This window comes from Amphiprion ocellaris, chromosome 6 (assembly GCF_022539595.1).
Source record: "Amphiprion ocellaris isolate individual 3 ecotype Okinawa chromosome 6, ASM2253959v1, whole genome shotgun sequence".
Taxonomy (NCBI): Eukaryota; Metazoa; Chordata; class Actinopteri; family Pomacentridae; genus Amphiprion; species Amphiprion ocellaris.
Genome location: NC_072771.1, coordinates 29,760,418 through 29,788,263, shown reverse-complemented (window position 1 = coordinate 29,788,263; position 27,846 = coordinate 29,760,418). Strand labels below are relative to the sequence as shown.

The 27,846-nt window shown below is 40.1% G+C and overlaps 3 protein-coding genes across 7 annotated transcripts; 1 reads left to right on the top strand and 2 right to left on the bottom strand.

Annotated features, from left to right (window-relative positions):
- Positions 1 to 165: 165 nt before the first annotated feature.
- nim1ka (NIM1 serine/threonine protein kinase a) lies at positions 166 to 12,140 on the bottom strand. Of its 2 annotated transcripts, none has more exons than XM_023280932.3 (7): positions 11,832 to 12,140; positions 5,283 to 5,793; positions 4,416 to 4,784; positions 4,170 to 4,282; positions 2,532 to 2,653; positions 2,263 to 2,409; positions 166 to 1,801 (listed from the first exon to the last, which is right to left on the bottom strand). In XM_023280932.3, exons 3-7 carry the CDS (start codon positions 4,724 to 4,726, stop codon positions 1,043 to 1,045), a joined length of 1,452 nt encoding a protein of 483 aa, XP_023136700.2. In that variant the 5' UTR covers positions 4,727 to 4,784; positions 5,283 to 5,793; positions 11,832 to 12,140; the 3' UTR covers positions 166 to 1,042. The 2 variants fall into 2 exon arrangements, with proteins under 2 accessions (XP_023136700.2, XP_054867688.1); XM_055011713.1 differs by lacking the exon at positions 11,832 to 12,140 and adding an exon at positions 9,650 to 9,866.
- A 1,056-nt stretch (positions 12,141 to 13,196) lies between these two features.
- On the bottom strand, positions 13,197 to 19,106 carry znf131 (zinc finger protein 131). 3 transcript variants are annotated; one of them, XM_035953139.2, is made up of 9 exons: positions 18,948 to 19,106; positions 17,752 to 17,896; positions 17,558 to 17,659; positions 16,683 to 16,827; positions 16,409 to 16,517; positions 16,099 to 16,290; positions 15,619 to 15,997; positions 15,357 to 15,487; positions 13,197 to 14,245 (listed from the first exon to the last, which is right to left on the bottom strand). In XM_035953139.2, the coding sequence occupies exons 2-9, from the start codon at positions 17,885 to 17,887 to the stop codon at positions 13,721 to 13,723; spliced, it is 1,719 nt and encodes a 572-aa protein (XP_035809032.1). In that variant the 5' UTR covers positions 17,888 to 17,896; positions 18,948 to 19,106; the 3' UTR covers positions 13,197 to 13,720. The 3 variants fall into 3 exon arrangements, with proteins under 3 accessions (XP_035809032.1, XP_035809034.1, XP_035809033.1); XM_035953141.2 differs by having other exon boundaries at positions 15,619 to 15,994; XM_035953140.2 differs by lacking the exon at positions 18,948 to 19,106 and adding an exon at positions 18,682 to 18,818.
- Positions 19,107 to 22,642: 3,536 nt separating this feature from the next.
- Positions 22,643 to 26,550, top strand: selenop (selenoprotein P). Of its 2 annotated transcripts, none has more exons than XM_023280919.3 (5): positions 22,643 to 22,779; positions 23,404 to 23,635; positions 24,049 to 24,261; positions 24,393 to 24,510; positions 24,642 to 26,550. In XM_023280919.3, exons 2-5 carry the CDS (start codon positions 23,433 to 23,435, stop codon positions 25,437 to 25,439), a joined length of 1,332 nt encoding a protein of 443 aa, XP_023136687.1. In that variant the 5' UTR covers positions 22,643 to 22,779; positions 23,404 to 23,432; the 3' UTR covers positions 25,440 to 26,550. The 2 variants fall into 2 exon arrangements, with proteins under 2 accessions (XP_023136687.1, XP_023136688.1); XM_023280920.1 differs by having other exon boundaries at positions 22,662 to 22,779; positions 24,642 to 25,412.
- The last annotated feature ends 1,296 nt before the right edge of the window (positions 26,551 to 27,846 follow it).

Here is a 27,846-nt window from a genome sequence, read left to right as displayed (position 1 = left end):
GTTAGATAAATTAGTTTTCTGAGCAATATCTGGCATAAGAAATTCCTTTGGGATTAGTTTTTATCTTATCTTAGCTTAAAGAATGCAAGAAATAATTGCTCACACAGTGTATTTTGTGTATTCAGTCTGAAGACTATAAAATATAGACACAAAAATAAAAGCAGATGCGTTTCAAATTAATATTTATTTCAGTCAGCACATTAGCATGGAAATGGCGTCATATGATTAAAAACCTAATGACCAAAACTTGTACTGAAATTGTCTCAGTCAAAAATAATGTTTCCACAGGAACTAGTAACTCTGATAGTTTGTATGTTGGTATTCATAGCTTGATGTCATTTACTGGCTTTTTTTTTCAGCCTATAGGGAAAATATGTGAGGTTAGTGAAGTCGACCAGCCTAATAGGACCATCCCACAGAGACACATCACACAAAATGTAAAGTCTCTGTATCATCACAAACAGTAAGGAATATAGTGAAACCAGTCTGTCTGATTTCAGAACATGATGAAAAAAGGCATCAAAGAAAAGTGCAATTAAACATTAAAGACACCACGTTTCATGTACTGACTGCATGTTTCACCACTTTATCACCTCAGCATAATGTTGTGGACCTTTTCCCTTCAAATTTATGCTACATTGATTCTCATAGGATTCGTTGTTACAACACAACTGAACATAGACCAGGTGTGAGCTATAATTATCTGGCCTGCATAACCCACATAACAAATTCTGTCTGACATCTAATTATCAACATGTTAACCTAAAGGAATTGTATTTAAGAACATTTACCAATTTCTTGTGGATTTCATGTCCCATTTAGACAAAGGAGACAATTACAGATTCACTGGCAGAAACTCATTTCACTTACTAGAATAGAAACAATAAAGTAAGAAGAGCCAGATACCAGGAGCTGAATGGGGTTATTTACTATGATGTGAATTTATACTACTGGACTGAGAAGGACTTTTTTAATGGAATCTATGCAGTCTCATCCCAGACTGATACGTCAATGTATTTCTGGAGCGAAGCAGAGAGTTTTGTCACAGAATCACACACAGTTTGGATGTGTGCCGTAAACTACGGTACACTTTTAGCCGTTCCTTTTTACTCGTTGTGGTTGGTGCCGCTACCTGTGCGACCACAGGCTTGCTCTCAACAACCCGTCTCCTGTGTGCCCGGTGCAGCAGGATCCGATAGATCCCAGTGATGGAGCTCCTGCAGTCTTTGCCCTGGTTATTGAGGATGTGCTCTGTTGTAATTCCCAGTGTCTCCAGCGCTGCTTTTACCTCCAACTCTTCCTCGATAAGCTCGGATGGATCACTCTCTGCTAGGTGGGATGGGTCTAGTTTAAAGGGCTCCAAGGCACGTGGGAAGTTCACAGGGAGCAGCCACTCACATCCCATCATCTGTTCCACAGTGCAGCGGTCAGATGGTATGGGCTGGAGGATTCCCCTGACCAGCCTCTGGCATGCCTCAGGCACCCAAGTGGGCAGGATGTAGGCTCCCTCCATAATGCATCGCTTCAGTTTGGCCACGGTGTCGGCCCTGAATGGCATGGTGCCTGTCACCATAAAGAACAGCATCACCCCCAGGGCCCAGATGTCGACAAAGATGCCAACGTAATGCTCGTCCCGGAAGAGTTCGGGTGCGGCATAAGGCGGAGAACCGCAGAACGTGTTGAGGGTCTCATCGTGGCGGCTCAGCGTGCTGAATCCAAAGTCCCCCACCTTGACACAAGAACTGCTTGTGTAGAAGACATTTTCTGCCTTCAAGTCACGGTGGATGATGTTGTTTTCATGCTGTGGGAGAACAAGGAGAAGCTGAATAATGAACAACTCCAAATTTCATGTGCAGCGCTCATGTATAAAAGAAATTGCTTATATCAGCTGCTATTATTATTGTATATAGAGTGATACATTGACACCAGTAAATACTCTGTACTGATAGAACATCTCTTTGAGATTAATTGGGTTAAAAGATTAGATCAAATTTTAATGAACACCATGGTTTGTTTAGGTCACTGTAGCAGCACAGTATAAGTAATGCTATGTACATGTGAAAGAGTCAATATGGGTTCTCATCTTTATGGTCAATATGAATATATAGGATAATGTGACTATTAAGATTGCAAATAAATCTTAAAAGAGTTAATTGAAATAATAGATTTGATGTAAACTGAATTTGTCTGCAGTCATTTACACTCAACATACAACTTCAATAAAAAACACACACACACACACACACACATATATATACTGACCATGTGTTTAACAGCAGAGAGGATCTGAGCAAAGACAATCTTGCTATCAGTGTCAGAAAGTTTTCCTTCTGTGGTAATCTTGCTGTAGAGCTCCCCTCCTCCTGCGTACTCCATCACCAGGTGTAACCGAGATAAAGTCTCCACCACCTACAGAAGAAAAGACAAAAAGCCCAGGCAAATAAGTATATCAGAATGCATTTCAAAGAAAACCAGAGCTGGGTTATGTGTTCACAGAGATCAGATAAAGTTCATAAATGAATGAGTCAGACCTCATAGAGGCGTATGATGTTGGGATGGTGCAGCTTCTCCATGCTAGAGATCTCTCTGGATAACAGCCTCTGGGTCTTCTGATCAAGCTTGGTTTTGTCTAAGATCTTTATGGCCACTTTGTCTGGTTAATAGAAGGTCATGGAAGGAAAAAGTTCATGGTCAGTGATCATTAACATGTGATACAGCAGAGCCACTTGTATAGATTAAAAAAATAGCAGAAATACTTTAAAGTGGCTTCTCAATACAACAGAAACTTTCCTGGGAAAAGGATATTTAAATGTATTAAAATGGAGATACAAGTGCCTGCATTGTGGTTATGATGACTAAAATAGCATTACTTCTCTTATAAATTATGTATTAATTGTTAGATAAATCTTTTGTGAATAGGAGATAGAAATAGTGGATCTGATTCCACCTTGCAAACACAGAATTGCTGGATTGCCCTGGAGTGGCCACGACTGATGCCCTCCTCTGGTTAATTTGATGGAGGATGAGGTGCATTCAGAAACCAATTTTCTTGATTATGTTCTCCCAGGAAGTTAATTCTCACTTTTAGCCCTATCTAAAAAGGACATTTGCTTTTGTAATTCAGGGAAAACTGCTTTTTTTTCCTGTCTTAGAGCAGTGACTCAGAGCAGATATGAAGGATCAAGTCAGGGCAAAGATTAAATATGATAGGAACACAGAGTTCTTAGTTAGATGGCTTGTTCTGGTATCTAATTTTACTTTCACCTTTAAAAAATGTGAGAAAAATAAATTAAAATATACTCACTTTTACAAGTACAATTTTAGAAAAATTTAAATATATATGTAAAAGTCGAACCGTGACTGTATTCCTTTAAATGATTCATACGTAAAAATAGACCTCAGGTAACTGAATACAGAAAAGTTCTGAAGTAGCAAAACGGTGTTGAGATATCTAATTGTGCTTCAGTATGCATTATTAAGGCTGGTGTAAGACTCCCTTTCAGCTCCGACATAGCTTTCAATGGGAGCATTCAAAATGCATTAGAGCTCATATTGTTTTTGATAAAATGATACCACTTACACACACACAGACACACACACACACACACACAATGCACGTAGCATGTAAAAGGCAGGAATACAATAAAAAAACATCTAAACCTTAAAACATAAAGCGCGTGCACACACACACACACACACACACACACACACACACACACAGAGGTGCACACTCATTTTCCTCTCTCTCTTTGATGAGGCATGCAGCAATTTCAGCCGTCACTAAGGAAACTGGAGATCTCTAATCAATCCATCTGTTCAAGGGCAGCAGACAATCTGTCTCTTTGTGGCTGAATCAGCCTCCCGGTCCGGCACACATTGCCTTGTTAGTGAATCGCTATAAGGACACATTTTTAGTGTTGCTGCTCATTGATGGAAACAGCTTATCAGCCAAGTTATTACTTAAATGGAATAGAAGCCCGAGTATATGTAAGCTCACCTGTTTTTTAAAATTATTTTAGATTAACGTTTTTAGAGTTCCTTAAAGCAATGACAATTCAGTATGTAGTCAATCAGTAATGTCTACATCCAATCTAGCTGGTGTCTTTGTTTGCCTCTGTGCAAGTGTCAGACGTACAGCTGTGTGTCATTGGTATCATGAAGGGTCTTACCTTTGGTGAGTGCATGAATTCCTAGCTTGACATGGGAGAAATTTCCACACCCGATCTCTCCTCGAATTTTGTAAAAGCCGATTCGTCTGCCCACTGTTAGCTCACGCACCACCCTGCGACCAGATTACACGACAGATGATGTAACACTGACATTCTTTATGATATACTACAAGTGGAACAACCACAGAAAGAATCCCACTGAGAGGAAAGTCTAAAAAAATTTCTGCTTCATCTCTTAAACCCTACCTTTCATCTTGACACATGTCCAGGTTCAGTCTCTCCAGCGGAGTGAGGCGGCGGATTGTGGCCCCCTCGTCATCTGTGTTGATGTCCGAGCTGTCCTGGTGGCTCCAGCGGGTGCATCTTTGGCCGCTAGTACCCATGCCTGCGCCTCCGATGGAACCTCCGACGGACTCTTCATTAGATTCCCCTGTGTCGGCCCCAGAAGGTGAGCTGGTCCCAGCGGTACACGCCGTCCCCGACACCCTCGAGCCTGCTGCCCCAGCCCCAGCTTCAGCCCCTTCTGGGCTGCTCTCAGAGGGGCAGACAGCAGTCATCCTGCAAGGGATGCCCAGGGTGGGGTCAGCTTAGCTCATAGCTGGGACTAATGCAGGACTGTGTGCACAAAAAGAAAAAAAAATCAATTATTTTGGTTAAGTTTTTATTATATTTTTGAGATAATGAGTTTCTTAACAGTGCTGTGTGAAAAGTACAGCATGTGTTGTTCTGATGCACAATTACTTATGTTCCTACCGTTACTCAAGTGTTGTTTTAAATCTGTCCCTTTAAACTGAAACTAAACAGCATAACAGCTTCAGTAACACATCTCGGTAAGGTATTACTAAAGTATTTTAGGCCAGCTAAAATGTTTTTCATATTTCTCTTTGTCTGTTGATATCAGATCAACAAAACATGGTTTTGAAACTGTTAAAAGTGAAAAAATTCTTCCCAATTTCTGCAACGTGTACACAATAGCTATAATATTTGCCTCATATAAATACAAACACACATAACCCACATGATGTGAAATAAAATTGCAAAACTTAAATATATAGCTAAAACACATCCAAGTACATGTAGGCAAATTTACAGAAGTCAAAAACCTTTACTTACCTTTAGACAAATGCGTCATTTAAAACGAAAATAATTTCAATGTCCTTGTCCCAATAAAGCAGCCATTTAGACAACTGAGGCAATAAACAAATATTATATATGACAGTTTTTTTGTAGTGGGTCCAAGCTCATGTTGCATCCAAAATGTCCCAAACCTGCTGAAACTGTCCTCGCCACAGTGGAATATCAGGACCAGTCTGTCATCAGAAGTTGGAAGCAGCTGTTGCCTCGTTGCACTTTATCAACATTTCAGTTTTCCTCACTTGCGGCTGTTGCAGAAAAGGTGATGAGCGTAGAGATCAGATAAACCATGTGTTATCGGATTCATGCTCACTGTTGTCTCTTGCTGAAGAGGTCGGCGGAGCTTTAATGGACTCTTTTGAGTCTCCTGGGTATAAATAGGCCACAGGGTGAGGAGGAGGGAAGAGGAGCTGGATGGGGGCGGCTGGAGGAAAGAGGTTGAACAGATGATAGTGTCAGGGTGCAGCCATGGGGTGATTAGCAAGACAACCTGGAATAAAGCACAAGAGAGATGCAAAAATAAATGTATTTTATGCTTATAGTGGTGCTAACAGTGGTAATATATTTCCTTTTTAATCGTGGAAGGGCCTGTATGCTTAAGTCAATACAAGTTTCCCTGTGCAGCATCTGCTTGAGTGTTCACTTATGGTGTTTTGTAATTCTTACTTAATTTACTGCTTGAGTCCTGCTCCAAGGGCAATACAAGCACAGGTTGCCATGAGAGCCAGAATAAACAAATCAGAGATCCTCATCACTCTCTAACTTCAAGATTATGCTTGCAACCTGAAATACCTGAATAACCAGACTTTATTATTTCAAATGCAGAAGATGAGGGAGGACTGTTACTCCCTTGTGTATGTGTGTGTGTTTGACGTGTGTCGGTGTATGAGAGCATAATTAGGTGATAACTGCCTTGTTCTCTGTGAACAAAGCTCTAACAACGTCCCATGAGATAGAAAAGAAAAGGTGAATGTGAGGTGAAAGTGAATCATAATTTCATGAAAACCATTAGTTTTTTTTATTAAATTGAAATACTTTCTGTAACTACAATGAAAATCAAACAAATAAGATAAATAAATGATTACATTTAATTTTACAAAATGTTCTTAGTCATATTTGGCAAATATATTTTTTGTAAGATTTTAGTTGTTTTAAAAATGACACTGTAAATTGACATAAACTCCCTCATTATCTTCTATTAGTATTTAACATAATAGCATTCAAAGTTTATAAGTTCAACCAACATATACTTAGTATATATGGCTCAAGCTACATACAATCCATAGTATCCACAGTATTTAAATCTACCTCTTTAGAGTTGCCTGTTTCTTTTAACAAACTGGTCACTGAACAGTCAGCTGTTTCATTAGATCAGAGCCAAAAAGCTCAAAACCAGTAAATGAACTGGTCATACCTACAACAATTGTGTTACCCTGATAAGAAGTCTCCCACTGTCGTCCAAAAACATTTAAAATTCATGAGCTGCTGACACCTTTGCACTGGCTGTTCCTGTGCCTCTGCTAAGATGAACATGGACACCCTATTTAATGTGAATTCACTTCCACATTAACCTTCAAGGCAACATATATGAAGAACATTAAAGGTGTACCGATCAGCAGCTAAAATTAGTCTCTTATAAATGCATTCATTACCGTTTAAGCAATTTTTGATTAAAAAGAAAATAGTTCCCAGTTGTATTATCAAAAATGTAACTATATGTTTGCAACCCATTTTTAAAGAATATGAGCTTGGTGCTGAGTGTGATGAACAAATCTGAATCAGTAAGAGACAGATTAAGGCATGGTCGGTTTATTTTACTGTCAAATAGTTCATTTACATTATGAAAGGTTTCATATAAACTAGTTCCATCCTTTGAAAGCTGCTAACTGCATCCTTTCACACTCTGACACAACAGCAAAGGTGATGGATCATAGTCAATTTTTGAAACTGAATGAAAGGTAAATAAATTGTTTTCTATGATCAAGATTAAGATATGAACATGTTTCTACAATAAAGTTAGAAGGCAATGTTTAGATTTTTTTTAAATCAACTGATATTGAGGTAAGTTATACCTGATGTGAGAAAATCTCATTACATCAATATTAAATATATGCATTCAGTAAAGTGCTACTCTAACAGGGTGTCTCGAGGAATATAGTTCAGCTTCACTGTTACCATCATAAACTGATTAAGAGTTTTCTTGACATAACAGACTGTGCGTGTAAGACAAGAACCTCCTGTAACGTGATGCTTTCGAATGTGTTCTCTCATTTGTCTGTGTTAAGATGAATGAATCTGTGTTGCAGGCTCACTTGGAAAATCAAAGCAGTTCTCTTTTGTGAGGCCCAGAGTCTTCCAGCCTTCAAACACCTTCCTGCCGTCGCACCATGAATATCTACGCATTGATCTCAGGCGGCCTAAAAGGACTTGTTCGGAGAGGAGAGGCCTCCACTTTACAGCACAAAGCAACACACGCTGAATACCAGCCTTTAATGTGTGTAAATAAAAAGACTAAAGGACAACTACGCATGAGATAAACAGATCGATGATGAGAGAAAAGCAAGAGAAGTACTGGGACACAACCACCATCAGGAAAGTGAAATTTTCAATTGTAGGGAAAAACTCTCCTTAAAATATATTTGAATGGAGAAGAAATGACAAGTAAGCCTTGAAACCAAGACATTACAGTGTGAAATACTGAATCTTGCAGTTAAAATACACCAAACTTCCTAATATAATAAAACTGCTTTAACAGCAAGTAAAACACCTGCCATATTGAGCAAAGCGATATTAGAAAAGCTAAGTGGATTGATTGGTCCAACTTGACAGTACAGAAAGGGTTTATAGATGAGCAGAGTTACTCTGAGTGCTTTATCCTTTGTTTCCACTGGATAACAAATCTACCTGGTTGCTTGGTGATGGACACTGACCGAGCATGTTTGCTTGTCTTTGTCAGGCTGAGGATTAGGCATTAACCGAACTTGCGGGCCGAATAGGAGAGCACACAGCACTATATATACAATCATTCCGTGCTGTGTTGAGTCTGAGAACACCCAGGTTAATTATGTGCATGAGTGGACTGAACCGTATACAAACACACCAATACAAACACAGATACAGAGCAAAACAGTGCGCTGGTGCAAGAATAGAGTCCCTGCAAATATTGTGAATTCAAGCTGAAATTGCATATATAAAAATAATCAAGGATGAAAAGCTTAATAAAATTTCTCAGCATATTGTTACCTTCACTTACATTTTTTTCATCATTTTCTCTTGGTTGCTAATTGAACCAAGTAAACAACCTTAATCACTTGAGCTGCAACGCCCTTCAAGAGTAGAAGCAAAGCCATACTGAAGGGATGTTTGGAGGAATCAGAAACTTAAAGACAACTGAGTTACTGCTAAAGACGATGTGGGAGCCTGTTCTTTAATGAAATCATCCTTTATACATCATGTTAATGAAAACTTATGCAATGTCTCTGTGTCTTTTGTGAAAAGCACGACCAAATAAGTTGCATTTTAGTACTGTGCCTTACATCATTTGTACTACCATTACTTAGAATTAGAGTTGCAACTAATGATTATTGTCATTAATCTATTGATTATTTGGTCTATTAAATGTCCGAAAATGGTGAAAAATATCAATCAGTGTTTCCTAAAGGCCAAGGGGACGTTGTCGAACATCTTGTTTTGTCCACAATCCAAATATGTTCAGTTTAATGTCAAAGTGGAGTAAAGAAGCCAGGATCTGTTCAAATTTAAGAAGCTGGAAGCAAAAAAATTATTGCTGTTAATAGTTGGTGACTAACTAAATAGTTGACGACTAATTGATAAGGTGTTGCTGCTCTATTTAGAAAACATTGCAGATCTTCAGGACATTTTTGCAATCAAACATTATACTCACACTTAAGATTAATTAATTGGTATAAAATGATCAAACATCTAAATGAAAATGAAACATTACATTATGAACAAAATCATTTCTGTGACTTATTGTTAAACCAGCGGCATCCAGTCCACCCATCTTTGTTGTTTTCAAGTTCATTTGCAGAAAGACGTACAACTTAAAAAAACTGCATATGATTATGCTACTTATCACAAACAAGTCTATGAGTCTGCAAACAAGCAGCCCTTCATCAGCAAACACAATCCGCTTTGCCAAGTGTGAGTCCTGACTCACCAGACACTCAATCATTTGTCTGAAGATGCCTGAAGGCAGGAAGAAGGGTTTGCCTGGTGCACTCTGCTGCTGATCACACTGCTAGCATCAGCAGCCACTTCACACGCTCCAACAACGGAAAACACAAGAGCCCATCCACAGCAGCTGTGGAGCAAGAATTACTCACTCTTTCCATCTGCTGCAGCTCCGTCCACAAAAAAATGCATGTTCGTGTCTTCAGTTATACAAGGTGAAAACACAGAGGAGCTGCTTCTCACTTTGTCAGCCTCATTTTTCCACCTATTCACTTTTTTACGTCTATTCCCTCATTCCTCCTGTGCTTGGATCCCCCATTCTCACTTTTTCGTTGCCCCTTTTGCATTCAGGCACAAAAGATGCCGCACGCGCCTATGCACACACATTCACACGGCCTTTTCCTCAGACAGGAACATGCACAGCACACTGGTGTAAATGCATGCACATGCAGACAGTGAGCTCCCTCCACACAAAGCCGCCCAGTGTGTTAATTGAGACACGCAGCTGAAAAGAATAAAAAGCTTGACAGTGAAAGAGCCACAACAATGAAGACAATGGGACTTAGGAACAGAGAGGCAGGCCTCTCTGGAATCTATGGGCCAAATATTTCACATTTCCGAAAAAAAAAGACATTGACCTCTAAATCCCTTTCCCTTGACACACAACTAAAGCAGCACAGGCTTCTATGAATACACTAAAACTAGACAAAATACCTAATTTTGCAAGTAGTCAGCTAAAAATGAAGCTAAATGCAAGAGCAGGACACTATACTCCTGCCCCTATTTTTGAGGGTTTTGCTTTGCTTTTATATTTTTTTTATATAGTATGACTGCTCAGTATCAATCTTCTTCTGTTATTATTGTAGCTGAGTAAAAAGAAAAACACTTCTTCTCAAATCTGATAATATAGAACACATGTATGGATTCAAGTACATCTAAACACCAAGGAGAGCTAGAAGTGTCTCTGAGGCCTTAAAGTTGCCATGACAATGTATGCAGGGAACACAATAACAGAACAATGTAGCATGGACTCTGTAAATCCTGCATCCGGTGGTTCAAATCTAAATGCTGTGTTTGGTCGTTTATTTCTTACCGCTTAAAAGAGCTGTCTGCACGTTCTCCACTATCAGCACATCAAAGAGGCTCGGATCAAAGAATGAAACCACATGAAGCACAATGTTTCATGTTCTCCCACTGATTGACCATCAAAAGAATAAAAATTAAGAACAAATTTCATTCAGGTGGGAATAAAAAGAACCCCAAAATGAACTGTGTTTTTTGGCTTCAAAAATATGGTAATAGATTCAGCTTCCAATCCAGGTCTACACGAAGAAGAATGATTACTTTGGCAGATCAATAGATTAAAGAATACCTCCTTTACTTTTCAGGTCTTCCAGTTTTTTCACTTCTTGGAGTAGGTGAAAAAAACACTATTGTGTAATTAAAGACACATTATGTACATGTATGTGACAAACAGTTGCCACATCCATATCTAACCGTTTCAGTTTGTGTACTTTCATTGAAGCCACAGGGCACTTTTTGACTAATTTTTGGCTTTTCTCAGACACACATTTTGTGTTTGTATGTAATTTACATAGATGTAAATCTATGATTTTGTTAATAAAACTACTTCCCAAGAACAAAGATGATCTAAATGACACAAAAAGTGAGTTATAAATGGAAAAAAAAATACTGACATAAAGACATAAAGACAAATAAATGCTATGTCAGAGAGCAACAGGTGTTAAAGCCAGACTCTGTTCACTATGTCATCAATGTTTTAGTGCTCAAAATGGTAAAAGAAGGTAATTACAGTCACGCTGGGCTTCCAAAGCTAAGAATTATTCTGTTTACACTGTGCATGTGCATGTGCATGCCTAATGTGTGCGAAAACGAGCAGGTCAGTTATGGCTGATGCACTGAATGTTATGAGCACAATCACAGCAAAATAGAACAATAAAATAACGACATTTAAACAATAGGTGGTGAAAATATACATAATGAGACTCATCTTGGTGTACAGAAGCTCCATGACACCTTCCCAATCAGCCTCAGATCACCAGACAGCCTACTGCTGGGTCGCCAACCGAAACATTCCTTGTAATGGCATAAAGAGATACTTCTTTTTCGATAAAATACATGTTCTCAGACAAAATCTCCTATTTCGAAGAGATAAAGCTAGATGCGCATCAGTTGAATGGTTCGTCTGTGCGCGTTCAGTGACAGTCAACAGTTAACATCCCTGCAGCAGGCCAATCCCTGAGAGCCAGGACGTTCTCATCACAAGCCCGCCGCACAAAAACAACACATGTCAAATCTGTGTATGAGTCTCACCTGGCTGAGGATCTTCACGGCCCCGTGGCGACGGTATTTACGGACGTCGCTGCTAAATTCATCTTCTCCGGTGCCGGTGACATTGAGAGCGCACTGGCTCCGCGACAGCTGCTCCCCGGTTGAGTCTGTTGTGAAGGAAATCCTGTTGAACGGGCAGGTGAAGCGACGAATCAGAGGCGTGCCGAGGAGACCGCCGTGCGTCCTGCGTCCAATGAGAGGCGAGAATCAGGAGCCTCTTGGTTCAGTACCACAGGAGCTGTCCCGTGCGGTGCGCAGGCGGCGGAACGCACCAGGTAACCGGATCCCTCACGCTCCACGCACACTGGTCAGGCGATTAGTACAGGAGGGGGTCAAGGTGGGGTCAGAGAAGCAGCCAAATGTGCAGTTAAAAGGTTAATTATTCCTAACACTTACTATCCACTGACGCTCTAAGCTGATGGATGTTTGAATTTCCCTCCCCCCCCGATCAATGCAGTAACTTTCTCTGCATCACTTTCCACGTTACAGGGGTTGTTTTTGATCTATAGATGGAGTTCCTTTAACTTCCACATCGCAGAGAAATATAGTTTGGTTGATTTGTATTTACTGTGCAATAGAAGCAAACATAGACTTTGTTATGTGCATGGCATGGCATAAGAACTTACACCAATATTCTGTAATTACACCTGTTTTCAGGCACTCAAGAGGTTCCTTCTGAAGTCATAATTAAACCATCCAATGCACTAATCCTGTAAAAAAATAAAAATAAAAAAAGCCGACATTTATTGCTTGAATTCTTCATCAACTGGTAGACCTGATAAATTACAACAAACTACTGATGACGTAATCCTTCAGTGGAAATGCAAAAAGCGTCTTAACTATATTGTACGGTTTGTCAATATTGGTCCATTACACACCAACTTCTTCACACTTACCTAATGTTTAGCCAGTTGGGGGCACTGGTAACACAGCGTTGTAATATACAGTACATATCGATCACATCATAAAGGCAGATATGAAGCGACTTTTGCTGTTATTTGAGGTTGTGTTTTGGGTCACATGGCAACTGCAAGTCCAATATCCACATTTTTGTGGTTCTGGTTTCCAGAAACTCCGAAGGCTCTTTTGCTGATAAATGCTCCACTGTATTTACTTGCAAGCAAGTAACTTTTTAAGCATTAGTCATAGCGTAACACTGACTCAAAGCACGCTCATAGTCCTATAAAGCTGAGGGGAACTGCAGAATTGGGTGATGAATCTTTGTGGGTTCATCCCCATCAGTGCTTTCTCTCAGATTGCAGTCATCCACTGAAGCTATTATAAATTCAACGGCATTTTTAAATATATCTATACCCCGCTATGTCCAATATACAGATGCAAGACTAGCCCATTCTCAAAACCAGTTTTATTCCATATCAGATTTTTTTCCTACAAAAACACCAAAGGTCAATATGAAAATAAACATCAACAAAATTGGCGCATTAACACTGAGAAACATCAGCAGCATACAACAACAGTTATATGAGCTGCGACATTTCATTCATTGTAAAAACTTCCATGGCAAGCGCCCCAAGTTCAAAAAATAAAATATAAATTTGAGTTAAACATGGACATAAAGAAAATGACACATGAAAATGGACTGATGAAGCACTGAAGACACCAAAAATATGGGATAAGATGGCAAACGGCTTTAAAATAAATACAGCATCAAGAGCAAGAAATGGTAACTGTCCATAACTCAGAGTTCAAAGAGTGAAGGTGCTGGGAAAAGAGATATTTCATGTGACAGCAGGACAAACTGAGGTGAAATGCTGTATCCCACATGCAATGACCTACATGGAAAATAGGATGTCTGCTTCAGGATAATGCAGCTATTCAAGACTGAAAGAGCATCCTACAGGTCATTTGTCTCATACTATCACTGCTTGCTCTGCCTCCTGAACGTTCACCACCTCTCCCTCCATCTCTACTTCTACCTGAGGGTTCACAACCTGCTGCCCGTCAACTTCAGTTGTGGTCACGTGCACCACCTGGATCTGCACTCCAGCTTGTTTTAATCTCTCCATGTCCTCCTCACACATCTCCGCCACCTCTCCATCCTCCACCACAACTGTCGCAGTCTCCTCCATTTCCATCACATCCACAGGCCCCACTGTGACGTGCTCAACGTGAATGCCGTCTTCCAGCAGGACAGTCTCAGCTCCTTCTATGCTCTGCGTTGCTATGGCGAGAGCGGCGGTTGCGGCAGAGTCAGTAATGACCAGTTCTTCAGTTGTCTTGTCCTCGATGGAATGGACGTCTTTGAGGTGGGCCTTCAGCTCTTTGGGGTGCGTGAACCAAATGTCACAGATGGTGCAGTGGTTGGGCTTGACTCCAGTGTGACTCACTAGATGGTCTTTGAACTGGTCCCAGCTATTGAACACGCTGCTACAGACCTGAGGGAGACGGTGGAGGAAACAGTAGGTCATCATCACAGAAGACAACAGTCAGCATTCTTCCTTCAAACACAGGAAGTGAACTGATAAAGTGTTATGGGAACATGTAGATGTTGCCATGCAGTACTGGAAGATTACGTGACTAATCTTTGGGGCTATAAGATTTCAGAAAACAGTGACAAATGGCTATCACAACATCCTGCAGTCTAAAGGGAGACCGGTAATTGTCTTAGCAGTCCATAACCGCAAAAAAATATTGAAATTTACAATGTAACACCAACAAAAGAAACAAATTCTCACAAAAACAAAAAAGAAACTATCTTTGATAGTGCAGTAGATTTAATAAGTGGTGGACTCTCATTTGACAGTAATGACCTCAAGCATTTGGATCATTTTTTCCCTAAAGAACTGTTTCAGCTCTGCCGTATTTATAAAATTCCCAGTGAGAATACCTCTACTGAGGTCATTCTACAGCATCACTTTAGATTTAGAGTTTTGGCTTTTGATTGGGTCACTGCAAAAGGCAAAGCTTCTGTTTGAAGTCATTCTGAAGTGATTTACTTCAATTTTGGATATCACTGTTCTGCTGCATCACCAAACTTTTATTGAGCTTCAGCTGGCAGACAGCCAGGGAGACATTTATTCTTGAAGATACCGTGAAAACTTGGAAATTCATTTTTCCCCTCAAGGATCACTAGCTCTCCAGGACCAAAGGCGGGAACCCTGTGTCAGTACACTCGCCTCCATGTGGGCATGCAGTACCGTTTTTACTCCACATGTAGTGTTCTTACTAAACAATTCAACCTTGGTTTAATTAGTAGGGCTGGACCTGAATATCCGATCGTTAAGGTGATATCTGAATATCCGCATTTGAATATCGAATGTTTGCTTGCACATACATTTGACTTTGATGATCTGACCCAATTTTAAGACAAAAAGGGTTCCTTTATATTTTTTACAACTGTATCAGAAAATCTGGACACTGTCTTTCTACATTAAATAAACAAATCAGTACACTTGATTTAAAAAAAAATCTGAAAATTCTTTTTTCACTATCAACATTGCACTGGCAGAGGAGCACTTGGCTGCCTTGATTGTGGACAATCTGTACCTGGCATTCATACAGTTTCTTGCGCCCCTTCTTGGCTCCAGCCCCATTCTGACAGGCTGCCATATGGCACTTCAATGTGCTGTTCCTTGCAAATCGCTCATGACAATCTGGACATTCATATGGTTTTTCACCTAAGGATAAGCACAAAAGGACAGACACGTTTCTTAATGCTAGATATACAATAACAGACCTCCTGGACAAATATGCCTCATTATGATTAGCTACTAGTTTGAGTACTTATCACATTGTTTCTCATTCTCACCAGTGTGCTTCCGCAAGTGCTCCTTAAAGTGGCCAAAGTGGTCAAAGTGCTTCTTACAGTATTCACAAATGTGCACTTTCTTCTGGGGTTTCTGGTTTCGAGATAGCTCCTCCACATCAAAATGAAATGTAGTGATGTGCTGCTTCAATGCACCCTCCCGTGTGTAGGCTTTACCACAGTGGCTACACACATGGGGCTTCTCCAGAGAGCCCAGGTGTGTTTTCAGGTGCTGCTTGAGGTGGTAGTACAACTTGAAGCTGCGGTCACACTTGTTGCAGCGGAACACGTTGTCTACTTGAGAAATCTGGACCTCTACAACCTCGACATTCTCCAACACCTTGGAAGCAGTCACTGTCTCCTCCTGATACACAATTTCCTGCTAAGCACAAACACAGCAATACACAATTGAGTTCATCTTTTCACATCCATAAGTCTTATATCCACGGCTGAAAACACAATTTAATTAGAAAGTAATTATACCTCTTCAATTCCTTCCTTCTTGATGACCTGAAGTGTTGGTTCTCCTTGCTGATATTTGCTCGTTATGTCAGCAAGAAGAGCCAAAGCTGAGTCATCTGATGCCGCCTGAGCATTCTTTGCTGCATCGACCACCTCCTCCAACCCCGACTCCTCTACCTCGATGGCCCCTTCCCCTATCACTTCAATCTCCACCTGCAAGGCATTGAAAATATTACCCACAATGAATTTCACTGGTAGGCACATGCAGGCAATCATTACTGAAATTTCAGTCAACCACAATGTTCAGTACTTTGCAAGGAAACATACTGACCTGCTCTCCTTCCACTGAGGGTAGAGTTTCTGTAATCACATTAGACGTCTCAGCAATCTTCCTCTTTTTACCTTTGCTCCTTGCTCTCACTGAAGAATTATCATTTATCCTACAAGAGAAGATAAGCTACAGTATTGAGGCAAAGTTGTTTATATCCAGCTCTTTGAAAACTAACACAAGAGCACATTTACAAACTACATACATGAAACTCTGAGTTACACAATTCATCTTCTTTAGCAGCAAAATGTAGCAGAGCATTGTGTTTAAATCTCACTTATTGTTGAGCGCCTTGATGGCTTCCTGCATTTGTAGGTATTCAGCTGCTTTCCAGACATCATAGGCCTCTTCTTCTCCAGCTATAGCCAACGTGGCTGTGTAAGTGAACTCCATCAGCTGGCGAAAGGCTGTGTTGCTCACTCCTGTCAAATGTGACAGAGCAGTGGTGGTGAGTAAAAGCTGTTCTAATAACAAAAGCTTCCTTGCTAAGAGTTGGAGATGTCATGATTAAGAAGTAGAAAATAATGCACACACAAAAAAAGGCAGTCCAAATCAGTGAGTAATACTAGAATTCAGGGAATTAGAAATGTTCTAAAAAAAAAAAAAAACCTCTAGAACAGGATCGATGAATTAACCAAGCTGCAACGTCAGTTGGTACCGATGTATATAGGAAGTGGCAGTACAGAACTACAAGACTAAATGTTAAGCAATATTAAAACAGTGTGACTATTACATAGTTTGTCCACTAGAGAGCACAAGTTTATTTTCAACTGTAAAATGTCCTGCACTGAGTGTACCTTACTCACAAACAAAAACTAAGACCTGGATCAATATTGTTTTCAGTTTTTTTCAAGCTCCTATATTGTTCTAGTTCACCATTTCAAAATCCAGCAATGGTCATGCCATGATTAAAGCTGTTTATTTTAAAGTAGAAACTGTAGTAAAAGTTCAGTTAAAATCAATATTCAGTTTTGTAACATTGCATGTGCACTGAACTACAGTATTTATAGTGGTAATTTATACAGGGATGAACAACAGTCTGTTTAGGAAATAATATTAACATCCACATTGCTTTTGTTTTCAAATATGGTGTGATTGTCCTTGAAGATGTGAGACTGCTCCTTTTCCTGTTTTAAATAAAACTCAGCTCACCTTCAATCTCCACCAGGGGCTCCTGAGTAAAATCCTGGAAGAACTTGTGAAAAAACTGACTGCATGCTGCCAACACTGCTTTATGGGCTCTGAACTGGTGTCCTGGATTTGACAAGAAAGATGGAAGTAAGTAGTGTTGCTTAGAAATTTGGCCAATATATCATAAAGATTACCTACAATGTATGCAGGCTTACCATCCACAATCAGCGTAATATCTGTGAACTGGTCCAGCTGTCGTTGTTCATTAAGTTTGTCCATCATGACTTTGTAATGTGCTGGATACTCATTGCCTTCATTCACCTCCACCTCCACCTCCACCTCCGCCGCCATTATTCACCTCTGCAGGAGGGGAAGAAGATGGACAAACAATGCTTAATATTACTTGAGCAAAGCAGTAAAGCTATCACACCAACTATCCATATATGTGCATAATTACAATGACATTCTTATGACACTGGTTCATGGTTTCACCTGTTCTACACTGTTTTGACGTCTTGTGGGAAATTAACAATAGTTTTAATAAGAGTTGACACCGTAAAACGTCCCACTCCTTTGAATAGAAAAAGAAATTGATATTCTGGTTTAGCAACTTCTAAAAAAAACCCACTGCGACACAATTTGATTGAACCTCACACTGTCCAAAACAACACAGTGAGAAAGTTGGACAATTACTGTTTAATTAACAGGCAACCAATTTGATGTGTCCCCTTATAGGCAAATTTAGAATGGTTGTAAAGTAATTTTATTCCAATTTGCATATTATTACAAAGTGAATGAGCAGACACGGAAAAAATCATGGGAACAAGATTAAGGGTACTGAACCAAGTGTCAAAAGTAAACTGAATTGTGCAGATGTTACACACTGTTACACAGAGAAGCTAAAATCATTTAATAATAACTTAAAGCAATGCACGGCATAAAAAACACAACTGTTAAACTTCAAAAGAGACAACCGTAGTGACGCTTTCTATAATTCGACGTTTGATATAATCCAACTCTTGATGTGACACACGGGGCTAATGTAGCTAGCTTAACAACTTTGCTAGTTTAGCTCCGTGTTAGCTTCACTAGCTGACACAGAAACCTTCCCCCCACTGAAGGACAAAACAAGTCATTTCACACACCTGACGGACTCATTTCACCAAAGGCCGACCCACTACGAGCAGATGTACATATGTAAGCGTTTCGAAAGAGGGACATTAAGGAAATCAACATGGTAGATCGCCACAGTGCTGCAGGCAACGGGCCTCCTAGCACGCTCGCCATTTCGCGTTTGACAATCAACATTACGTCATCAAACCGCGCATTAAAATACACTTTTCCCAGACAGATTTCGTAATTGTAACAGTCACAGGTCGAAATACGCCTTAAAAACCATCGGTACACGTACCTCGAGTTTGGCTATGTTGCTTCAGAAAGTTGTTTTGCGATATTATTTCCCTCGACGCATGTACCGCTGTTCTACTCTCGTTGCTCCAAAAAGGGCGGTCGTTCAACTGTCGAGCCTCGGTTTCCCAGAATCCCTTGCGAAGTCAAGGACGCCGAGGAGCGTTGCTTAGTGACTGCGGTGAACTGTAAGCGTTAGCTATGAAAAGGGCAAAATAACCATCATCAAAACGTATAATCCTGATTTATTTTTCAACGCATTAACATCTGTAAATAGCTTTATCTTTTATATTGCGATTATAATTATCTCATTGTGTTCTCTTCAAGCAATGTGCAAGTAGTGGAAAAAATATCTTTACCAAAGCAAAACGGTCAAGACTTTTACTACTATACATGGTATTTAAAAGATAAAATCAGAATATTAGCTAACTTTGTAAATGCCACAGTTGCTGTAGTTGTTTGGCAGCAAAATATACTTAAGTTATAAGTTTAGTATCAAAATTAAATTGTTGTTAGGCAGCAGAATGCCATAAACCAGCTCAGATGTCAGAAAATTGCAGCTTTTGCAAAGCAGTCGTACCATAAATATGTGAATATTTTGACAAAACAAATACATCATAGAATGGATAGTCCCTCTGTACACAAGGCTGAAGTCTGAATAATGTAACAGATTGTGTGTGTGTGTGTGTGTGTGTGTGTGTGTGTGTGTGTGTGCTAGTACGAGGAATTAATTAAGGAATTAATAACAAGCAGATGCATTTTCATAGTCATTTCCAGAAAGTATTCAGACACTTTTTGCACAATTTTGTCATATTAATGTCATTATTAAATACATAAAATCAAGATTTTGTCTATTAATTGGCTGTAAATAACTTTATGATATAGCCATGAGAGAGCACAAAGCATTAAAACATCAAAGGATTCGGATGCAAAAGATTATTTCGAAAGCATGCTAACCTAAAATAGTTCATCTCCACAATGGCAGGTCTTAATAGTGCCGTTCTTAAATAACACATCTCAGCTACCTACCAGACACTGAGACCTCTGGGTTCTCAGAGCAAAGTACCAAACTTGACTTTGAATCCCTTAAGAATGCCAGACATGAACCCAATGAAATAATAGTGTCTAATGTACACCAAGGAGTTCTTTGGAATTAGTTGCTTAGTTTTTCTCTGACATAACGTGAATTGTGGAACCTTATATACAGAGGTGTGTGCATGTGTCTAAAATATGTCAAATCAATTCAGTTTGCCACAGGTGGACTCCAGTCAACGTCTAGACACATCTCAACAAATATTAAAGCAAGCATGATGCACCTCACCATAACCCTGAGTGTCAAAGCAAAGAGTCTAAGTACTTGTGTAAGAAAGAGATGTCAGTTTTTGATTTTCAATAATTTGCAAAAAAAAGAAAGAAAAAGAAACTAAAAAACATGTCTTTACATGAGCTGTGGCAGGGCTCTCTCCTCCTGCCTTGCTCTCTCTCCCCTACAGGTGTGTGCTGATGAGAGGTCCAGGTGTGTGACATCTGCAATCAGTGGATGGTGTGCAGGTGGAGGCCAGCTAATCAGTCACTTCGGTGTCTAAAGACAGCGCTCAGTCGTCGTCTGATTCCGGACCATCTTTGGGGGAGTATGATGCAATGAAGCAAATACTTTGACTGTATGGTGCAAGATCATTGTCACCAGGGTCAGTTGCACCACACTGACAAATGCTACCCAAGTGTGAACCATCTCAGTATAGAGTATATCAAATGTTTCCAAGATATTGCACCTGTAATAACATTTTAGTGTTTTTTTTTTTTTAATTTGTTATAGTTAAGCGTGGATTTTATTGTTAGTTCAGAGCTCTTCAAATGTACTGATATGCACTACTGTATGCAGGTCAGTGTGTCCTCAATAAGTGCATATAGCACAGTGCCAGACTTTGTAAATGAGTAACACTGGGTCATAGAATAAGGTAGTTCTGGACACACAGTCACATGTCATGCTCTGCTGTATCAGTGGCATTGAAGTTGTCACATTTCACTGCACTGATCAGGTGGTTTTCAAAGACACTGGTGACCATAATCACTGTGTGCCTTGGTGCATGTTTGACTATATCTGTACACCACAGTCTTGCTCTCCTATGTGCCCTGGTATCAGATTAGTTATTAAATTCTGACAGGAGGGATTGTTTGCAGACATTTTGTCATTATATCCCCAAGAGTCATACCTTCCCAACAGACACTGCTGGAAATAAACTATCCCCTGTTCAGTACTACATCACACATATCATGTGAATATGCAAAAATGAATTTGTATAGATATACAAGAACACCCTTAACCTACTTAAAGACAATCCAACAATACTGCAAAAATCTAGTCTTAATCTCACCAGTGGAGATAAACAAGGAGCGTTCATCGTCATGATGCAATATACGGCTTATTGCATGGTTATGGCATCAATGTTTGGCAGGTTATCATGTCCATTCCGTTTACTGCTCATCATTTTTCAGATAACACCTTATATTTACACTACTGCATACGTGGCGTTATACACTGTTACACCACACTCTCACTGATATGAGCTAGCCTGACTGGTCTCTGACCTTACTAACCTCATAATGGTGGTCTCACCTCTCTAAACTATCTGACCTGCATCTGCACACAAAACACAATCTGTAAAACAAAAAGATCTGCAGTCACTTTCCCCCCCCTGTACTTTGATGCAGTTTACAGCTGTAAATGTCACATAGATTGCTGTGTTACTTGGTAACTGAACCGTAACCTAAACCAGGGTAACATGTCTGAACAAGAATTGTGTGTCTCTGGATAATTTGGTAAAACACCTACTTATTAAACTTATTTTCTGAAGCCACTTTATATTGCATTGTCTTACAGTGTGTCGATACTGTACTATTTCATCCTCATTTCTCATCCCTGTACATACTGTAAATATTATTACTACTATTCTATTATTATTTCTATTATTATGTCTATTGCTACATAAGCTGCTGTAACAATGTGAATTTCCCCTGGCGTGGGGAGAAATGAAGGACTTATCTTAACTAAATCTCTGTGCCGTTCATCATTTTGTTTTCTCCTGGTGCTTGAGTAATCTCAATTCCTCTTAATAAATTCACTGTCCTCCATTTGACCTGCCCTGAACATTACGAATAAAGTTTGCTTACTGATGATCTTCCATATTCAGTACCATAAAATACCCTGTTGGTGTTGTACTTTTGCTGTTGTTGTTTATTCAACTGATTTTTTCACTCAGGATTGCTAGCTTGTGCAAACAGCATGAGCACTTTTCTATCTGTGTTAGTCTGGACTTTGCAGAAACATGCTGGATGCCGACCAAAATCCCGCCTTCTGTCCTTTTTCACTTCCCCTCCCTGTGCAGAAAGTAAGAAACAGAATTACACAATGTTCCTCCGTGCTCTTGGAGATTCACAGTGCACCTCTTTTATATACTTGGAACAATGTAAAGGCAATCGTTTTCATTTACAAGGCAAATGCATACATTATCTCCACAGGAGACACATCATAGATACAGAAGCTACTCTTTGTCCTCACTCTTTCCCCCTGAAGGCATGCCAGTTGCTGCAAAAACACTTTCCATGAAAACTTGTTTCTCCAGTGAACAAGGTGATTTCTTGCATTGACTTTTTTAAGCTGAGAAAAGTGTGGCATCAGCATACAGCTGCAACTGAACTTTGTCCTGCTTCCTGACAGAAAAACAACAGGCAGAGTATAAAAGGGGGGAGCAGTGGAGGAAGAGGCTTGTTTTTGTTCGAGGAGTTGGAGCAAAGCAGAGCTGAACAGAGGGAGGGAAACTTATTTTAACCAAAAGGTAAGTGACCAAATGTCATTACATTTTAGCAAATTACTAAAAAATAAAGTAAAGTGATATTTAACAGCTATGATTTACAAGAATGCAAATACTAAGATGATGGACATTAGGGCATTTTGCCATAGAGTGTATTTGATAAATGCAGATGTTTTAATTGTGCAACTTCAGTCGGCCAGTGAATCTTTTACTACATTATGTAACCTTTCTGCCATGCAGAGGCTAAAATGCTACATAAATGTAAGACCTTTTGATTTCAGCATTAAAGCAAGCACGCTTTCAGTTCAACTATCAGTTGTTTTGCATTTACTCCATCAGCAAACTTAAACTTGTATAAAAACCACATGAGCACAAATTTGACAACTTCAAATAAACTGCTTTCTTCACTCAACTAGTTGCACATTTCCCCTTATATATCTATATCCAGTCCATGCAACACCTCAGTGAAAATCAGTAATGGTTTGGCAGGACACAGTGGACGATTTGGGGGATGTTAAAATGATAACCCTTGTCTGACCTTTTGTACATTTGAGGTACTTTTGTTTGGCTGAGTTTGACCATTTTTTTTTTTAACCTTTCTCCCCTCCTACCTCTCCCTCCTCCCACCACTGTCCTGTTCCTGAGCAGATTGGGGGAGTTGAGGAGGCACCACAGCGATGTGGGCTGGCCTCAGTCTGCTCCTCACTCTCTGCCTCCTCCATGGGGGCGGGGCAGAGAGTGAGGGGGGTGGGCCTCGCTGTCAGTTGCCTCCGGCCTGGAGGATAGGGGATGTGGAGCCTATGAAGGGGTCAATGGGCAGGGTGACAGTGGTGGCTCTTCTACAGGCCAGCTGACTGTTCTGCTTGGTGCAGGCTTCCAGGTATGTGCCAATCACATGACAGCCAGCATGTGCTTTGACCTCCTGTTCTGCCTTGTTGTCCATTCAAGGAAAAGAAAAATCAAACATAGTATTTGAATCTAACCAAAAAAAAAAAAAAAAAAGAATCTAACCAGGAGTCCTGAAGCCGTTGCAAAGCCCAAAATCACACTGTTTTGTTTGTCAGCAAGTGCTGCATAAAATATATTAGAATGATGTCAGTTGATTTATGGCCCCGTTCTGCAAGGCGTGTCAAATTGGCCACGAGCTATAGCAGGTACAGACTAGTTCTTCTTATCCAACTGTTCAGCTTTTTTTCCTTAAAACTTTTTCAAACCTTTAAAGCATGCAGTAACTTTGTTACTTTTAACCCTGATTTGGAAAGTCATGGTCTCTGACGGTCCTCTGCTAAACAGAATGGATGGCCTGCACCAGCAGCTGGAGGGTGAGGGTCTGAAGAATGTGGCTTACATGGTTGTTAACCACCGGGGGGCGCAAGCACAGCGCCTGCACACCATGATGGCACAAAGACTCTCAGAGAACATCACATTCTATAAACAGGATGAGCAGCAGCCGGATGTTTGGCAGACACTTGGGGGAGACAAAGATGACTTCTTCATTTATGACAGGTATGTCACATGTACAGGATGATTCATGGCCTTTTATAGAAACAACTGTGATTTTAATTTTTTTCTTTATTTTTGACCACTGGTTGCCTCCATGCTTAACATAACAATGTTTCTTGTGCCTTTGCCATCAGGTGTGGTCGTCTTACTCATCACATCTCGCTTCCATACTCCATCATTGGACAGGGCCATATTGAGGGTGCAATCAAAGACGCATACTGCAAACGCACTTGTGGAGAGTGCAGCTATGAGGTATAGAATTCACATAACTGCATGAATATTAATTAATTTAAACAAACATAAGTCATCTTATAATATGCTGGTAACACATTCAATGAAATGTTAATTAATTCACTGAAAACCATGTTTCAATTTTCTCACAGAGCGCTGAGATTCCAGAGGAGTGCAAACAGAAATCAGATGCACAGCCTGATACTCCATCTGTAGACGGCACTGGGCTCGGTCACGGTCATGATCATGGCCATGGTCACCATCATGGACATCACCATGGTGATGGCCATCATCACCATGGGGCTGGTCATGGTCACCATGGGGCTGGTCATGGTCACCACGGGGCTGATCATGGTCACCATGGGGCTGATCATGGTCACCATGGGGCTGATCAAGGTTTCCACCCCCGTGGCTTTGGCCATGGACATGATCACGACCATGGCCAACACCAGGGACACCATGATGCTGGCCATGGTTCTGATTATGTACAAACTCAAAGTCAGCAAAGTATTGGGGCACAAGGGCGTGAGCAAGATAGTAGGATGTCTCAAATGCAGCATCATTTTGATTTAGCCCAGATACCACAAGCAGTGCACATGCAACAAATGTCGCATGATGCTCACGGGGCCCCTGCTAGGCCTTGAACACCAGAGAAGGTGAGGTGAAAGTCAAAGCACAGCTGACAGTGGACAGCAGGCTCTGACAATGAAGCCTCTCCCAAAGCCAGCTGATGCTGACACTGACGCAGGCTGTTTGGCGATGCAGGGAGTGAGCAGCCAGTTGGTCTCTGACACTGTGACGAGGCGCTGCCCGCCTCCTGACAGTGACACGGACTGATAGGCAATGCAGCCAATAATGTTAGGGAGACCTGACAGTGACGCTTGCCTCCTGCTGCCTGACAGCAGCCACAGCCAACCCAATGAGCCTGACCTCCAGGTGTTGTGAGCTGAGGATGACAGCAGCTGTAAGCTGCTCCAATTATCCCTCTTATTAACATCAGCCACCAACACCGGAGTCAAGTGCTCTTTTTACCAACAAGTATTACCCTGGGACAGGAGGGAGGCAATTCTGACAGGAGGGATGTGGAACAGGGGAACAAGCCAATAACACACTGATAAAGGTAACATACCACAAAAACAGATCAACCAAAACATGTATGGCTAGTGTATTATGCTAATGATTTGACTGTACTTTAACCAATATACCATGTTGCCCCTCTGTCAGTGGGTTGCTCTCATCCTGTCTCAGTAGTTTATGTGGTTGTCATGTCCATTAATTGTCTTCTCCATTTTGTTCTCTCCATCCTTTATGAAAACAGGCGCAGAAACTATGCTCTAGTGGCCTCTGTATGATGTCAGGCTGGAGTGAGGGGAGAAGGTAGTTCAAGAACATGATAAACCCCTGAAGCATTTCAAAGTTCAGAATAAAGAATGACATAAAGTCTGTAAGACGATACAGGATGTAGGAGGAGTAAAAGAAGATACTATTGCAGTATATCAGACATTGTGAACTAGTTACTTAAGAGAAATATTTGACTGGCAGTGGCCTGAAAAAACATTTAAAACAAAACTAAAACAGCATAAAGCAATGATGCATTTCACTGTAGGGCACACTATTGATCATCACTCTTGTGCACATATAACAGCAGTAACTTTCATGAACAGCTTTATTTTTTTTGTTTTCTACTTGCTGATAAAGTGCTCAAGCTTTAACATATCTCAGGTGTATCTTTTTTCCACTTTCAAAAAACCCCTCACATTTTAAATGTTGAGTATTTGGCGTTCCTGTTTTCTTTTTTTTGCATTTACCAAATTTGCTATGTAGGTTGCAAATTGCATACATTTATAAAATAAAACATAAAAAGCATGGTTCTATCGTTAAGGAAGAAAGGAACGGAAAATGAGAGTAAAGAAATGAATGATTGTTGGAATACACTCTGTACTTAATGACGGTTTCTGTGGAAAGACAACAGTCACCCTGAAAAGCTGATGTTTGTACAGACAATTGTATTAAGGCTGTCAAAGAAGGAAAGAGAAAATTGAATAAAGATGATTGAGTTACTTTTTTAGTTTGTGTGTATGTTCTTGTCACGATAAGACATAAAAGTTGACAGTAGATGCTCACAGTTAAGCATTTTGAAATTTTTAAATTGGCTGTGTAAGACGAATTATGGTTAAAGCACTGATTATTTGTGGCTGGAGTGTTTTGTGGTAGTATTTGGCAACCATACTGCACGACCACTGCATTAACCCTACTTGGAGAAATACAACTCCAACACAGCACAAGGATCATGTTACTCATAATACAGTGCCCAAATGTATTTTATCTACTTGACAGATAAGTATAGAACTGCTTTCCTGAAAAAAAGATTTGGAGATTTATGTGAAAGATGCTGCTTTGCCCAATACTTGTCAACAGGTGGCAATGATGGACTACGCAATAAACCACCATCACAGTCTCAACATCTAACTGCTGAGTAGATCCAGCTTGTCTGCTTTACTGAGCTGATACCATTACCATTTGTTGACACCTGCACATAAATAAGCTTTAAATAGAGGTCTTTTTCATTTGTAATTATGAAGTTCAGTGACTGTTATATTCTGTAGAAATACTACAGCATTTTCAAAGATTGTGCATATTAGAGCCTTTTTCTATTTTCCTGTCATTTTCAAATCCAGCGGTTTCAAACTGTTCTGATTATGCATGCACATGAACAAAAGCTATGTGAAATATTTGCAGTAGGCATCCATAGGGATGAAAACAACCACTTATCATTTCAGAAAAGGCTCTCACTTACTTTGAACATACAAAAAAAAGCAAAACTTTATAGTTCCTTAACTACACAGCTGATGTGTGACATGTAGCATACACCTCGTTACATTTCTTTTTTTGATTACACTGATGATAGTTGGAAGAACAGCAGAAAACACAATAAGAGAATAGGCTTTATTCTATTAAAAACTGTCAATTTAGTGTGTTTGTATGGTATTTTTTTTATTTGTTGGTATTTAGACTAGCATTGGATACAAGCAGTATTAACAAATGTGCCACCAACAAGAGGAGCATCTGAAGCTCATTTTTCTATACTAACATTTGTGTAAAGACGTCAATGTACTTCTAAAAATCTGTGAAATTGTCTTAAATTGTCTCAAAGTGCAACATCCTCTGTTCGGTTTTATTTAGCTGAATTGCCTGTTGGACTGTGTGTCTGAAAAGGTCAACAAGCAACCGGAGGTAATAAATGAGGCTGAGGTGGACTGCTTGTGTGGGCGTAATTGGGCTAAAGATCCAATACAGGGGAACAGTGACTTATGGGTAATTACCTGCAATGTCCTGAGACAAAGAGCTGTGAGTGGC

Bases quoted from the DNA above. Each gene is read 5' to 3' on its own strand.
- nim1ka (XM_023280932.3), bottom strand. From the start codon at position 4,726: ATGACTGCTGTCTGCCCCTCTGAGAGCAGCCCAGAAGGGGCTGAAGCT. The intron at 4,283-4,415 runs GTAGGGTTTAAG...ATCTGGTCGCAG, and splicing joins GACATGTGTCAAGATGAAAG to GGTGGTGCGTGAGCTAACAG. The intron at 2,410-2,531 runs GTCTGACTCATT...TTTCTTCTGTAG, and splicing joins ACATCATACGCCTCTATGAG to GTGGTGGAGACTTTATCTCG.
- znf131 (XM_035953139.2), bottom strand. From the start codon at position 17,887: ATGGCGGCGGAGGTGGAGGTGGAGGTGGAGGTGAATGAAGGCAATGAG. The intron at 16,291-16,408 runs GTCAGTATGTTT...AATGCCTTGCAG, and splicing joins CCTCAGTGGAAGGAGAGCAG to GTGGAGATTGAAGTGATAGG. The intron at 15,488-15,618 runs GTGAGAATGAGA...GCTTATCCTTAG, and splicing joins GCACTTGCGGAAGCACACTG to GTGAAAAACCATATGAATGT.